Source organism: Scleropages formosus, chromosome 5 (genome assembly GCF_900964775.1).
Source record: "Scleropages formosus chromosome 5, fSclFor1.1, whole genome shotgun sequence".
Lineage (NCBI taxonomy): Eukaryota > Metazoa > Chordata > Actinopteri > Osteoglossiformes > Osteoglossidae > Scleropages > Scleropages formosus.
The window spans coordinates 16,696,054-16,709,450 of record NC_041810.1 but is presented as its reverse complement, the minus strand read 5'-3'; the positions used below and the strand labels follow the sequence as shown (position 1 = coordinate 16,709,450).

Sequence of the window (13,397 nt, the reverse complement as noted above, 5' to 3'; positions counted from 1 at the left end):
ACCGTGGACACTGGGGTAGGGACTCCTTAGGTATGGACACGGGACAGGCCGACTGCAGCGCTCCAGGAAGAGCTTGGACCTAAGAACCACACGCCACTCTCCTACATGGGCAGAGCAGCTGGGCAAGGAGCACTTGGCAACGACATTACCAGAAATGCCTCTGAGAGTTAACAGTCAGCTGGTCGCTATTAGGAAGACAGTAGGGTGCGGGATTAGGACAAATGGGAGTGCACCGGTGCAGCATTAATTTTGTTAAAATAAAGGCCATTTTTGATAGTCAACAAGCTTCAGATTGTACATCGACTGACCCAGGTTGAAACTCCCTCAAACACTCTGAACTAACCCAGTTATACCACAGTGACCATGGTGAAAATCTTCCTCCTACCCATGACTGCTATGAACCTCAGTGTTGTACATGTGTTGTTCAGGTGGATGAAACACATTCTCATTCCCACCAGCCCTGTACACATAACAAGCGCATGAATAATTAAAACAATAAATTATGTATTCATATCAGTGCATTATGACAAATTTTCACAAAAGTTCTTTTTTTGATCATATGTTTTATGTGGAAGAGTTCAGGACGAACAGACTGTGTGTGTGTCTTACACAACATGATGTCAAGAGCCCATGTACCCTCTACACATCTTTATAAGCCATCATGAAAATAACGATCATACTAGTCATGATCATAATCAATATTAGCAGTTGTCATAAACAGTCCCTCAAACTTTTCCACCACAGATTTCATGGCAGTGCTTGACCAAAGAGGAGTGGATGGGATAACCAGTCTGCTCAGATGGCAAATAAAGCTTCATATAATTTTCTACAGGACATAGACAAATACACACACACACACAAGCAATTTATTCAACATAATGATAAAATAAATGATGCATATTATGTACACATGTCAACTGACCACTAAATACTTAAGATCACTGTCCTCCAATGAGACAAAACAACACAGACTTGGAAGGAATAATAATAATAATAATAATAATAATAATAATAATAATGAAGCCCACCTTCGGCCCGGGAGCGCAGGTCCGACACGGTCTTCTCCAGCCGGGACATGTCTTCGACGATGGTCAGCGGTGCCCACAGCCCGGCAGCAGCGTGAGAGCACCGGAGCCCGGCTCATGTAAGAAGGCGGCCGGGTGACACTGCAGCAGTGTGACACTGACTGCGTGTAACAGTGTAGCAGCGGAACAGTGTAAGTTACTCCAACAGTGGCGATCGCTACATCGCAGGTCCGCGCGCAGCTCCACACCGCAGTGTCAGAAACTCGGGAGCTGAAATCGAGGTGGACGCGAGTCAGCGTCCTCGCGGGGGGTGGGGGGCGTAGGATCACGCAGCCGCACCGCAGTCCAGTTCGCGCGCACCCGAGACCACGGGGACGCACCCCGCCTCTCTCATCGCCAGCCCGTGCGGTGCGTGTAACGTCCGCGCGCGGCGTGCGCAGTGTGTGTGTGTGTGTGCGCGGTGCGCGCTGCGCTGTGAATGGAAGCGGTCCACAGGCTCGGCCTGTTCCACGTGAACCGCGCGGGGGTACCGGACATACCCCGGGGGCGCGCGCCCCCCGGGACCGCGCGGCGCGCTCACAAAGGGGGCGCTCTCGATAATCCGCAGCAAACACACTGCAACTGCAACGTTATTACAACGTTGCACGCGTGTGCAGGTGTGTATGGCGTGTGAGGGAATATAGCGGTTGTGTGTCGATGTCTCCCCGGGCCGCGCTGTGTGTCGGTCCGCGGTCCCCCTCCCCGAAGGGCCCTTTAAAGTCCCCGTCGCCACGCTCCTCCTCCACCGATCACATCCATTCGGCTTCTCTTATCTGCTAGATGAACTCGTCGTCCCCACACCATGAGTGTGCGCTTGTTTTGGTTCATTTCCTTTAACGGACACGTTGTATATCTGCATATCCGCGCGCACTCCTCGGTGCGCGCGCCCGCTTCCTCGTTCCGCTCGTCCTGTGTTTGAAACGCTTGCTGATACTAGCGCGGCTGTCCTCAGGTTAAGCCAGAGACTTGAAATTCAGCAAATGCTCGTTGCCCCCCTGGTGTGAATTACATTCCCCGGTCGCGAGACCTGCGTTTTAACGTTGCCATGGTTACCAAAGTTATTACGTTTTGTGTATGTTGTAAGGGCTGCGCTTGCAGTGCTTCAAACAGGTTGTGCATAGGGTTCTTTTCTATACATTTTTCCGAGGCATAGTTTTAATCTAACCTACCAACCGATGTCAACAACCGCTTGACCCGAGCGGGGTTGCAGGGAGCAGGACCCTAACCCGGCAACAGGGCGCAAGGCCAAGGAGGGAGGGGACACACCCAGGACTGAACGCCAGTCCATTGCAAGGCACCCCAAACAGGGCTTGAGCCCCAGATCCACCACACAGCGGGTAACCGGCCAAACCCACCGTACCACCACGCCCCCCTCAGCTTTAGTCAAAAAATACTGTATTCATCTTTTGATTTTAAGGTTTTGACTCCAAGGTAAAGAAAAATTATTCTGTGCTTCAAGAGGTTGCACAGAACCTTCGTTAAACACAATTTTTTTGTAATTGCTGCTTAAATCCATCCATCCATCCATCCATCCAACTTTTACTGAAAACTTCAACTGGTTTCCTCTCCACTCTGCTACTAGAAAATGTAAGCATACTTAATTGTTTGAGCTTTCTTTCTGTGTCTCAAAAAGGGCAGCTGGATACTACAAACACCTCCATCCGCACCTGACCTCAGATAATCAGAGTGCGCACATGGAAATATGTGTGCAATGACACCCTCACAAGGACACTTATAAATATCCCTAAAATTACTTCACAGTGTTCTTGAAATGAATATCAGCCTTATTCATTAGATCAGGTCCTTCAGTCAAAAAGCGTGACAACGACAAGTCCACAGCAAAGGTCCAGAGAACATGTGTAAATATCCATCACACACCGTTTCCTCTCCAATTTACACTATTGCTTATGCTCAGCGAAACCTTGTCGTTGCTGCCCTCTCGTGGCTGCTCTGGGAAATTCAGTGACTGGCAGGGGATGGGGAGAGTTTCTGGAGCTGAGGTAGTGTGACAGATGATCCTGACCCTCTGCAAAAATCAGAAGAAATTTCTGAAGAAGAGAGAGACTAGAGGAAAACAGTCACTATAAGGATCTGGACTCGGAATCTGTAGGAGACAGATAAGGGTCTTTGTACAACACATCCCCTTTCCTCTTTATTACAATTTCCAAGACTCAGAAAAGGTTTGTCTCTGCTGCCCTCTTGTGCCTACTACGGGAAGTTCAGTGACTGACAGACTGGTGTGACAGATGATACTGGCTTTCAGCAAAAATCACCAGAAATTTCAGAAGAAGAAAAGTAGAGAGAGACTAGGGAATAACAGTCATTAAGGGCCTGGACTTTGAATCTGTAAAAAAGGAAAAGGGACTTTCTGCAACATATTCCCTTTCCTCCTTATTGAGGTTTCCAAGGCTCAGAAAAGGTTTGTCTCTGCTGCCCTCTTGTGGCCACTACGGGAAGTTCCATGACTGCAAAAGGAGAGAGTTGCTTGAATCCGAGTACAAGCGGTGCGGCAGCCGGTTTATGGCCCTCAGAGCGATCATGAGAAATCTCTGCAGAAGAAAAACTAGGAAGTCGCGAAGGGCCTGGTGCTAGATGTCTGGTTGTAGAAAAGATTGCACTCGCGATACAAAGACACTAAGGAAGCAGATGGGGGGAGAAGTCCTGGACACACAATAATAATAATAATAATAATAATAATAATAATAATAGCACGGCAGAGATAGATGGTGCATGGCTGCACATGGATATTCATCAGGTATTACACGATCCTGCACTGGACATGGTCCTGGACCCTGTTTACCAGGAACCTGCGGCCCACGTCAATCACCTTGATGAAGTACAGGTTCCTGGAGACACACACATGAAGGCTGAACACAACAGGTGCCAACCAACACCAGTGTGTTGACACACATTCACATGAACATCTTTTTCACTTCTGCCATGTGTACCTGTCATACTCATCAGGGTCCAGAGGTTCATAAGTAGCCTGGTAACATTCAATCCTCCTCTAGAAGTCCACAACAGCATCCATCATTTTGCAATCTTGGTAATCCGGACTGGATACTTTTACTTCCTGTCAAAAGCAGGAAGTGCTAAGGAACGAAAAATGGAAACACAGTGAGGATCACCAACACCACTGAACCAGAGTGGTAGCTTCAGATCAGGTGATTCAAGTAAAAAACAGGAAACATTCTAAAATAACCTGTGTTTATAAGCAGATTTAGCAAATTTCATAGTATGTGTGGAGGTCTTACCATAATATTTGTGGCTGTTATGGTGGGGTCATCACACACTGATTCAATGAAGAACATCTGCAGACAAAAAAATCCATCATCTTATCACAGGCAGCACATTGTGCAGTGTCCGATCGACTTCCAATGCTCATAGAGTTCATGTTGGCAGTATGAAGTTGAGTCCCAACATAGTCATCCATCCAATTTCAATAACCGCTGATCTTGAGCAAGGCTGCGGCGAACCGGAGCCTATCCCAGAAGCACGGGCACAAGGCAGAAGAGGTACACCCTGGATGGGATGCCAGTTCATTGCATCAATAATCATACCAACCTTAAATCCATTTTCATACCCAGAACATTAAATCATGTCCCTTCTGTCCCTTGTATTTGTTGCAGCAAAGACCTTGAGGAGAAAAATTTGACAGCGGTTGACATGACTCTCTTTTACCCTCTTCTCACTTTCAATCCATCAGTGTCAGGTGAGCAAGTGGCACGCTAGTGTACTTACAGCAACTTGACCACCTTCTTCGGTCAAGTAAGTGCTTACGTCCCTCAATGCCGCAACTGCACAGAGCCTTCCTCTACAGGCGTAATGAGGAAGGCTCACGGTAAACACCATACCATGTCAATCATCCTGTCTTGTTTCTACTCAGTGCTGAATCTTCACGGCATCCTGGTTGTCAGTCTTGAAGAAATCATCCAAACTGTAGTTCTTGACCACTTCTCTCCGATATTCACCCATGTTGAACACTAAACCCAGACAAGCCACAGGAATGCAGCAGGAATATGAAAGGCATCTGTATTCAAAATGCAAGATCTTGAAAAACAGGACCACAGAAGTAGGAAAGCTTATGATTGACCAGCTGTACCAAGAAGAAGGACCAGAAGGCACAGGAGATAACTACAGAATGAAACCTTTTTCATGCTCATAATGTAGGATTGTACCAATACTGTAAGATTGTTATATGCCAATTCTATACTTTTGACTAACAACTTTTCATCAAAAATGAGACATTGTAAGTGCGAGTGGGAAATCAATGTTGTAACGTTTTCTCTAGTTTAAAAGACTGCTGAGGTTGAGGGGATGCATCCAGGGCTGATAGATAGGAACCAATTCAATGCATAGAACTGCTGAGCAAGAATGTCCTGTACTGCACATGTGTCTCTTTGCTTTAGGATAAAAGTATAGCAAATGTGGTAAAGGGGTTCAACATTGGGTCATATGTGAGTGAGATAAAGGTGTTTTTGTCCTTCTCACGGAAATTGACAGAATGTCTAAAGGTGCTATTGGTGGGATAGTCTGACAAACAAGTGACGTAAGAAACAAACTTTTTCAATTTTTTCCATGAAGCTTGTACGTGACTTACAACATATATAAGCACGAGAGAAACTGCCGTAAGCTGGATCACTCTGTAGGCTCCTGTGAGCGTGTAGACTGTGTCCCCGGCACCGTGAAGTAAAGTGGGCTGAGTGTTACTCCCTCTGCTGCGATTCTTTAATTTTCCAGCTCCTACACAAGGAGGAAAGAAATATCCAAGAGGCTAACAGGTAAGTGGTGTGCAGTATCTTTGGTTGGAAGGCTGATCCAATTGAGGCACCGGGTCAGTTTTTTGGTGATGTAGGCTTTCCCTGGGTGGGCAAGCTCTACACAGTGTTTTTGTGGCTCATTTCTGTTGTCCCTGCATGCAAGTGATCAATAACAAGATGACTGTTCTGTATGTGGGGGGTGCAGTGGTGCAGCAGGCTTGGCCGGGTCCTGCTCTCTGGTGGGTCTGGGGTTCAAGTCCTGCTTGGGGTGCCTTGTGATGGACTAGTGGCCCGTCCTGGCTCCGCCCCCCAGCCCGCACACCATGCCCCGCGTCAGGCCCCAGCTCACCTCGGGACAAGCGGCCTCGGCCAGTGTGTGTTCCGCATGTTTTTGACATGAACTGGTTAGCAAGGCACAAACTATAAACACTGGAAGGATAGGGTATGTTTATCATAGTAATCAGCATAGTTATTTTTTTTTTTTCCCACAGGGGATTGTTAATAAATTGTACGATGGAAGAAGGGTTACCTGTTCATGGGAGGTCAGGTTAAATTTAGTCTGACTGGAGTTTCACAGTACACTTGTTTTATTTTTAGGACAGAAGAAAAATGACAGAAGTTGTAAAATCAGTCCAGTCACTTTGCAAGGCTGAGGATTTGAGAGAAGACACAAAAAAGATAATGCAACCGTATGCTAACTGGGAAAAGTTTTTGGTGCCTGGACCAGTCTCCATAGCCATTCTGGGGGAGCTCCTCTGCATCTCGTCAGATGTAGATTTTTCCATCAACAAGAACCCCCCCAGTGGTGGGTTTCAGTTTATCAAGTATCCAAAGTCATTCCGTGCCTGTCTGATGCAAGTGGCCAATTCGGGATGGACAGCATTCAACACAGCTCACAAGAACATGGACCAAATTCGTCTCCATACTGCCAATGTTCCAAGTTACATTACGATGGCAGTGAAAATACTGCTCCAGGACAATGATGAGCTTGTCCAGACTCTCCTCCCTGACCAGCTGGAAAACATAGCTACTATATCAAAACAATGCACAGATCTAGCTAAGAATACTGAAAATAAGTTCAAGAATGTCATTGATCTCATCCAAGAATTATTAGAAGCATGCGTCAATGCAAAGAAAATCTATGGGGATGAGCTGGAGGAAGTGAAACGTAACATAGAAGCAGCAAAAGAGAAGAAAAAGGCTTCAGATGTAGCCAATGAAAGAGCAAAGAAAGTATATGAGGAGATAAATAAGCACTTACAAGAGGCACAGAACACATATAATACAGCAATAAATTCAATGCCAAGTGGATGGGAAGTTCTTGGCATGAACATAGTAGAAGGAATCACGCAAGGTCTAACCGGTATGATGACTCAGTTTACGACTGTATTAGGAAGTGACAAGAAAGAAGACGAAAACAAGGATATTTTTGCAACAGGCAATGTATTCTCCAAATCGGGGCAGCTTCTTAAATATGCACAATCAGTGCGTGACTTTGTTCATGGAAACCAAATCAACTGGTCTGATATATATGATCAACAATCTGAAATTACCAAGACGGCTTTCCTGAAAGAACAGTTTGAACAAATTCAAAAGGAGGTGAATGGTGAAGCCTGTAAAGAAAAAGAGCTTGCAGCAAATATCTGCATAAAGGCTGTTGACCTCTGTGCTAAGCTATCAAAGATTGCACCTACAGGTCAATGTGACGATGCTAAGACAAAAGAGCTGATTTCTGGAATCCAGGACTTGTTTACACAAACACAGGAATTTGATTCTAAAAATAAATCATTCTCCAACACTCCTGCTTTTACACCTCTGCCCCCTTTGCTGTCTAAAAGCAGCGAAAAGAAACGGGCAGGCGAAGCTGCAGTGGAAAACGCCCGATTCCGTATAGAGCAAAGTCGAGCCCAAATGGAAAAGATGAGAGAGGCACAGAAGCACAGTTTGGAAAACCTGGAGAAAAACCAGAAGGAGCTGATTGAAATCCTCATCAGCCTGAGAAACTGTGAAGTGAAGGAAATAGATTTCACCACCACCATTAAAATGTTGGTCAAGGGACTTGATGCCATGGGGAGAGTGAAGGAGCAGTGGGAGAAGATGGTGCGATTCTTTCAAATGATTTCAGCTATTATCGAGACCTGCTTGAGCACATCTCTGAATAATTTTGTCAAAACATCTGAGAAGTCATTAGACAACAAACTCTCATATAACACAAGAATGTTTCAGAAAGACCTGATCTATCAGCATGCTTTTCATGCATCTAATGTTGCCAGCCTGGTGAACATGATCTCAGGGACCTATGTGGAGATTTCTGAGAAGCACCTAATGGACAGGGTCAGCAGCCTAGGTAAACTCATGGCTCTCGATCCCAAATCAGAGGGTTTTCTAACCGAACGCCAAAAATTACAGAAGGGCTGTGATGAAGCTCAGGAGGCAATAAAAACTCTGGTTTGCCAGAATTGTGAGACATATATTAAAAAAACCAAAGAAAGATTTGAAACTATTGAGCGTGAGCTGAATGCTGTGCTGCCCCCAGCATCCGAGACAGAAATAGAAAAACTAAGATCAATCACTGCAGCTGCATTTAAGGAACTGAGTACGGAAGATGCAAATCAGTTTTGCTAAATCACTCAATATGTACTTTCCTACATCCTTAAAACTTTATTTGCTATCATTTGTAATGCTGCTTTTCTACTGTACTCTACTCCTCACTGTACACACACCACTCATTTGCTCCAGTTTCATCACCAGTTCCCACTGCTGCTAAGATCCAGTACAAGTTCCACAACCTACAGTTTCTTACGTGGCTTGACTCCTCGCTACCTCCAGTCTGTCTGCTCTCCTGGGGGTAACGTCTTCCTTGCCTCTGTCTTCCTTCTCTTGGAACTTCCTCTATCCTAGCACACAAAAAAAGGACTGCTCATTTGCTCGTCTTGATCCCAAACAGTTGGATGAGCTTTTGCTCAACATCAGGTCCGCTTCCAATCTTTTGACTTTGTGCTGGCGTTTCAAGAGTCACCTCTGCACTTATCATCTTGGAACTGGCTAGTATCTGTTCTGCTGTGTTACTCATAGAATGATTTTTGTCCATTATATCTAACTATCCTGTTACCTTAAATTCTTGAGTTTTTAACAGCTCCAGTATTTAATTGCAAACTGTTTTTTTTTTTTTAAATTCCGGTCCATTGTTCTAGTAAAGGGGGTGCGGTGGCACAACGGGTTTGGCTGGCGTCTGCTCTCTGGTAAGTCTGGGGTTCGAGTCCCACTTGGGGTGTCTTGCGACAGACTGGCATCCCATCCCGGGTGTGTCTCCTCCCCCTCCAGCCTTGCGCCCTGTGTTGCTGTGTTAGGCTTCCGCTCGGGACAAGCAGTTTCAGTCAGTGTGTGTGTTCATGCATCATGTTTTCCTGACCGTGAGAAACATTACTTTGTGTCAATTTTAGATCGAGACAGAATCATGGTGTATCTGAAGGTGATCAGCTTTACTGTGTGATGGGATGTGATCAGTTAAAGGGACAGAACATGTTAGCGGTGACGCTTCTGATGTCCCACAGAAAATCACAGCTGAAATTGCTGTGATGGTCAGGATGATTTTACAAAATCGAAAAAACTGAATACCTTCAGATCTTCTTTTGTTGTTATGGGGGAACAAGGGCTTACTATTGCTAAATAATATTGTACTTTTGAGTCTGCAATTACGTTCACATTGAAGAGTTAGTTCATGCTCAGATAGAATAGAAACAGAATCTTTGGGGGAGTGTGCAGTTTCTGCGACAAATCCTTCAGTATATATATTTATTGCTGCATCAAGAAACTACTCACCAAATAATCACATGGGGAGATACACTTCTCCTGTTATGCTGTTTAGAGTGAAATACTTTATAATTCATCCTCAACATGTGATTTTCCATTGATCTGTAGTCCACTCTCCTTTCTGTACTCCCTGGTGACACTTAAGGGATGAGCACGGCTCAGTCTTGCATGTGGAGCACAGAGCACAGCACTCTATGACAATGAGTTTTATAGTTCATTTTCAGTTGATATTAACGTTGTGTGATGTTTTCAACCCTTTCCATGCAGACATTGCAAATTAACATCAGATGGTAATTATTTTTCCAACTACCAATATTAATTTTGCCCTGAGAGGGTTAACAGAACGTAACCCATGTATAAATCAAGGGATAAAGCTGTATAGTTAAGCTTTCATTGATTATGTCGTAGTGGGTAGACTTGTGGACCTTTCCAAGTCCAATTTCTGGTCCCAATTAAATTTGTAACTTGAGGTACAAATGTATCATGATTTCTTTTTAATTATTCTTGAATTATTCTTCATTATGTTAGTCACTATGTAGTAAACATCTTTATTCTTATAGTGTATATCTTTAATGCCCTTTTTTGCCTGCCCTTGGTTTAAGAACAAACTAAAATTCCAGGTTGCATTAAATGATAGATCATAAACATGCTGGCATGGCAGCTGACAGGATGCATTATCATCACCCATGGCCATAAGTCCTTTGCAGGTACATATTAATTCATGATGTATATCATCCAGTGAGAACTGTATTCAAAATATTGAATGACAAACTTTTTAAGCTTTATTTTGCCTCTTTATTGAAAACTTGAAGAACTTCCAACTGAAAAAAGTCAATCAGATCAATTCAGAAACATCAAGACTCCCTTGAACAGTTCTGCAGGCAAGCGACGAACATCTCTACAGGCAAAATGTGCAATTCTGCAGACGAACAAGATGATTCAAGAAGTTTTATTACTATACAAGGACAGCGCTGTAGTTAGAGCTGTTCCCTTGTAAGCTAAAGACCATCTCTGTAAAACACTTGTCCTGAATTGCTTCACTGAGAATCCTGTATGCATAGATAAATAATTGCAAGTTAAAATTTTTGCTTTTTCGTTTTTCTTTAATTTCTAACTGTTGCCTATATTTTAATGGCAGAATTGACTATGCACCAGGAAATGAGTTTGTGTTTTTGAGTTTTGTGTGGTTGAACTACCAGGGATTATTTTGGGCTCTTTAACCTTAAATTATCCTTCTATTTGGCACTAAATATTGTGTTTCTTCTATTTGTCTTGTGATAAACAGCAGTTATTCAATATAGAGGGCGAAAGAAGCAAGGAGTTTTTGACTGGTTGTAGAAACCTCAAAGTCACTGATGGAAACCAATGTAAAAGAAGATCTGAATGGATTATGTTTGTCCCAGTATGTGGTGTTTTGGAAACCTCTCATTGTATGTCATCTTGGAGAAAGGCATCAGCTAAATAAACATTTTGCTTCAATTTAGTCTGCATGAACTCATTTCAGTTGTCAAGGACCCACATAATGTTCTCTCACTCAGCCAGCCACAAATGCCTTTTAAGGAAAGAGGTATGATGGTGCTTTATGAAAACCGTTCTGTGTTTTATAAAGAAATGCAATGTTAACATGCTGCAAAATGAACATGATTAATTTTTATTGATTTTATTACACAATTAAAGGATAAAATAAGTCAGAAAAACAAGGGAAATAGGAAAAAAAATTGTTTTTACACAGTCTTAGCAGTAATTATTGTCACACTTAACCACTGAGCAAAAACAGAACGACAAGCAATCAAAACAACGCATACACAACTATGTACATACATACATACATTTTCAGAACCGCTCGTCCCATACAGGGTCGCGGGGAACCGGAGCCTACCCGGTGACACAGGGCATAAGGCTGGAGGGGGAGGGGACATACCCAGGACGGGACGCCAGTCCATCACAAGGCACCCCAAGCGGGACTCAAACCCCAGACCCACCGGAAAGCAGGACTGTGGTCCAACCCACTGCGCCACTGCACCCCCACCATGTACATACATGAACACAAATATCAACTATTTACATGGAGCTATTACAACTCCCCTCAGCGCTGTTACAATCCAATGAAATTCCGTGTGGCAACCCTCAGAACAACAGCAGCAGAAAGAATACTTGCGACAAACAAACAAGTGAATAAGAATTAGATTGAACTTTGGAGTCCTCAGTTCTAAGTTGTCTTATTCACATGTCTTATTTGTCTTATCTCACTGGTAAGGTCAGCCATCAGAAGGTCACCAGAAGGACTATACTTGTTAGGCCATCCCCAGAAAGAGACTAGCAAGGAGTGCCGGGGAAGTGGACTTTGAGTAGAACGGCAGAACGGATGTGCTCTTGTTTTGCGCTCACAGGTGCTCGACAGCTTGGCTATAGCATGGAAACACCGATGGACTCGAACGACACCTCCCAGGCAGACAAAGCAGGCATGCTGATAATAAAAGTGAGGTCCCGAACCTGTGGTGATCTGATGTCCCCCACTAGTTAGTTCATACACACAAGTTAGTTCATTCTGTCTTAATTCTGATCATCATATTTCTGATCAGTCAACTTGTCAGTAGGTTGCCTTCCAACCCGTAAGAGGGAATTTTGAAAACGGCACGGTGACACAGTGCATAGCGCTGCTGTCTCACAGGGCCTGGGTGGTGCGAGAGAATGTGGGTTTGATCCCTGCTCAGTCTGTGTGGAGTTTGCATGTTCTCCCTGTGTCTGTGTGGGTTTCCTCCCACAGTCTAAAGACATGCTGTTCAGGTTCTCCCTTAGTGTGTTCCACTGATGTATGGATATGTGACCCATTGTAAAGCAGAGTATCTAGCAGTGTAAGTCACCTTGGTGAAAAAGGTGTGTGGGCTAGTAACCCTACATAGTAACCATTGTAACTTGCTTTGGAGAAAAGCATCTGCTAAGTGAATCAATGTAAATACAAAATGTAAAAGAGTGGAGATAAAACTGAAGCCACTGCTGTATTAACAATGAACTATTACACTGAGTTATAGAAAAGAAGTTGGAAGAAGAACAAGTTGGCAGAGCAGAAGAAAGAACTCCCCAACCTGATAAATTAGAAAACAGAATATCTGGCTCACCAAGACCAAGGGGCTTCCCCATGGCCTTTGAACATCCAAACAGTGCACAGTAATTCAAAATCAACATCAATGCATTGTGCTTTCTGGGGCCTTTGTGAATTTGTTCAAGCAATACCCTGGTCTTCGTTCCCTGGCTCCTGACTATTCGCCTCGCCTCCTGACTTCGACTATCTATCTTTGCTCTCACTCTGACCACCGATCCACCAACCCTTCGCCTGTCCCGACAATGAGAACACATCTGATCCCTTGGCTCTAAATAAACGATCCTGCACTTGGGTCCAGCCTCCCCCACATCCTCTGTTCACCATGACAAGTTGTGAATTGTGAACTTGGGAAGACAATAAATTCAAGCTTTTCTGCAGTATTTTAGTTGTGAAATATTTCCATTGATTCATTGCTTACTTCATGGCATTAAACTAACACAACTTACAAGCAGGCAGTTTGCAGAATCACTATCTACCCTGATCAGCCAAAACATTAAAACCACCTGTCTAACATTGTGTAGGTCCCCCTTGTGCCACCAAAACAGCTCTGACCTGTCGAGGCATGTGTAGCGTCCGGATGGGAGTCCGACACGGACGCGCGTTGCTATTACGTCCAAACACAGACGAAATATATAATGACTTCACGTGCAGTGTGAG

General features: G+C 44.2%; 2 protein-coding genes across 7 annotated transcripts in view; one reads left to right on the top strand and one right to left on the bottom strand.

The window, feature by feature from the left end:
- The window catches only part of LOC108930890 (phospholipid-transporting ATPase IA-like), a 107,032-nt gene extending 104,987 nt beyond the window's left edge, over window positions 1-2,045 (bottom strand). For all 6 annotated transcript variants that reach the window (XM_029251711.1, XM_029251715.1, XM_029251714.1 and 3 more), the window contains exon 1: window positions 1,029-2,045. In XM_029251711.1, coding sequence (XP_029107544.1) covers window positions 1,029-1,077 — 49 coding nt within the window. In that variant the 5' untranslated portion in view covers window positions 1,078-2,045. The remainder of the gene's footprint in view (window positions 1-1,028) is intronic.
- Window positions 2,046-6,433: 4,388 nt separating this feature from the next.
- Window positions 6,434-8,449, top strand: LOC108930892 (uncharacterized). Its single transcript, XM_018746372.2, has one exon. It carries the CDS (start codon window positions 6,434-6,436, stop codon window positions 8,447-8,449), a length of 2,016 nt encoding a protein of 671 aa, XP_018601888.2.
- Window positions 8,450-13,397: the final 4,948 nt, after the last annotated feature.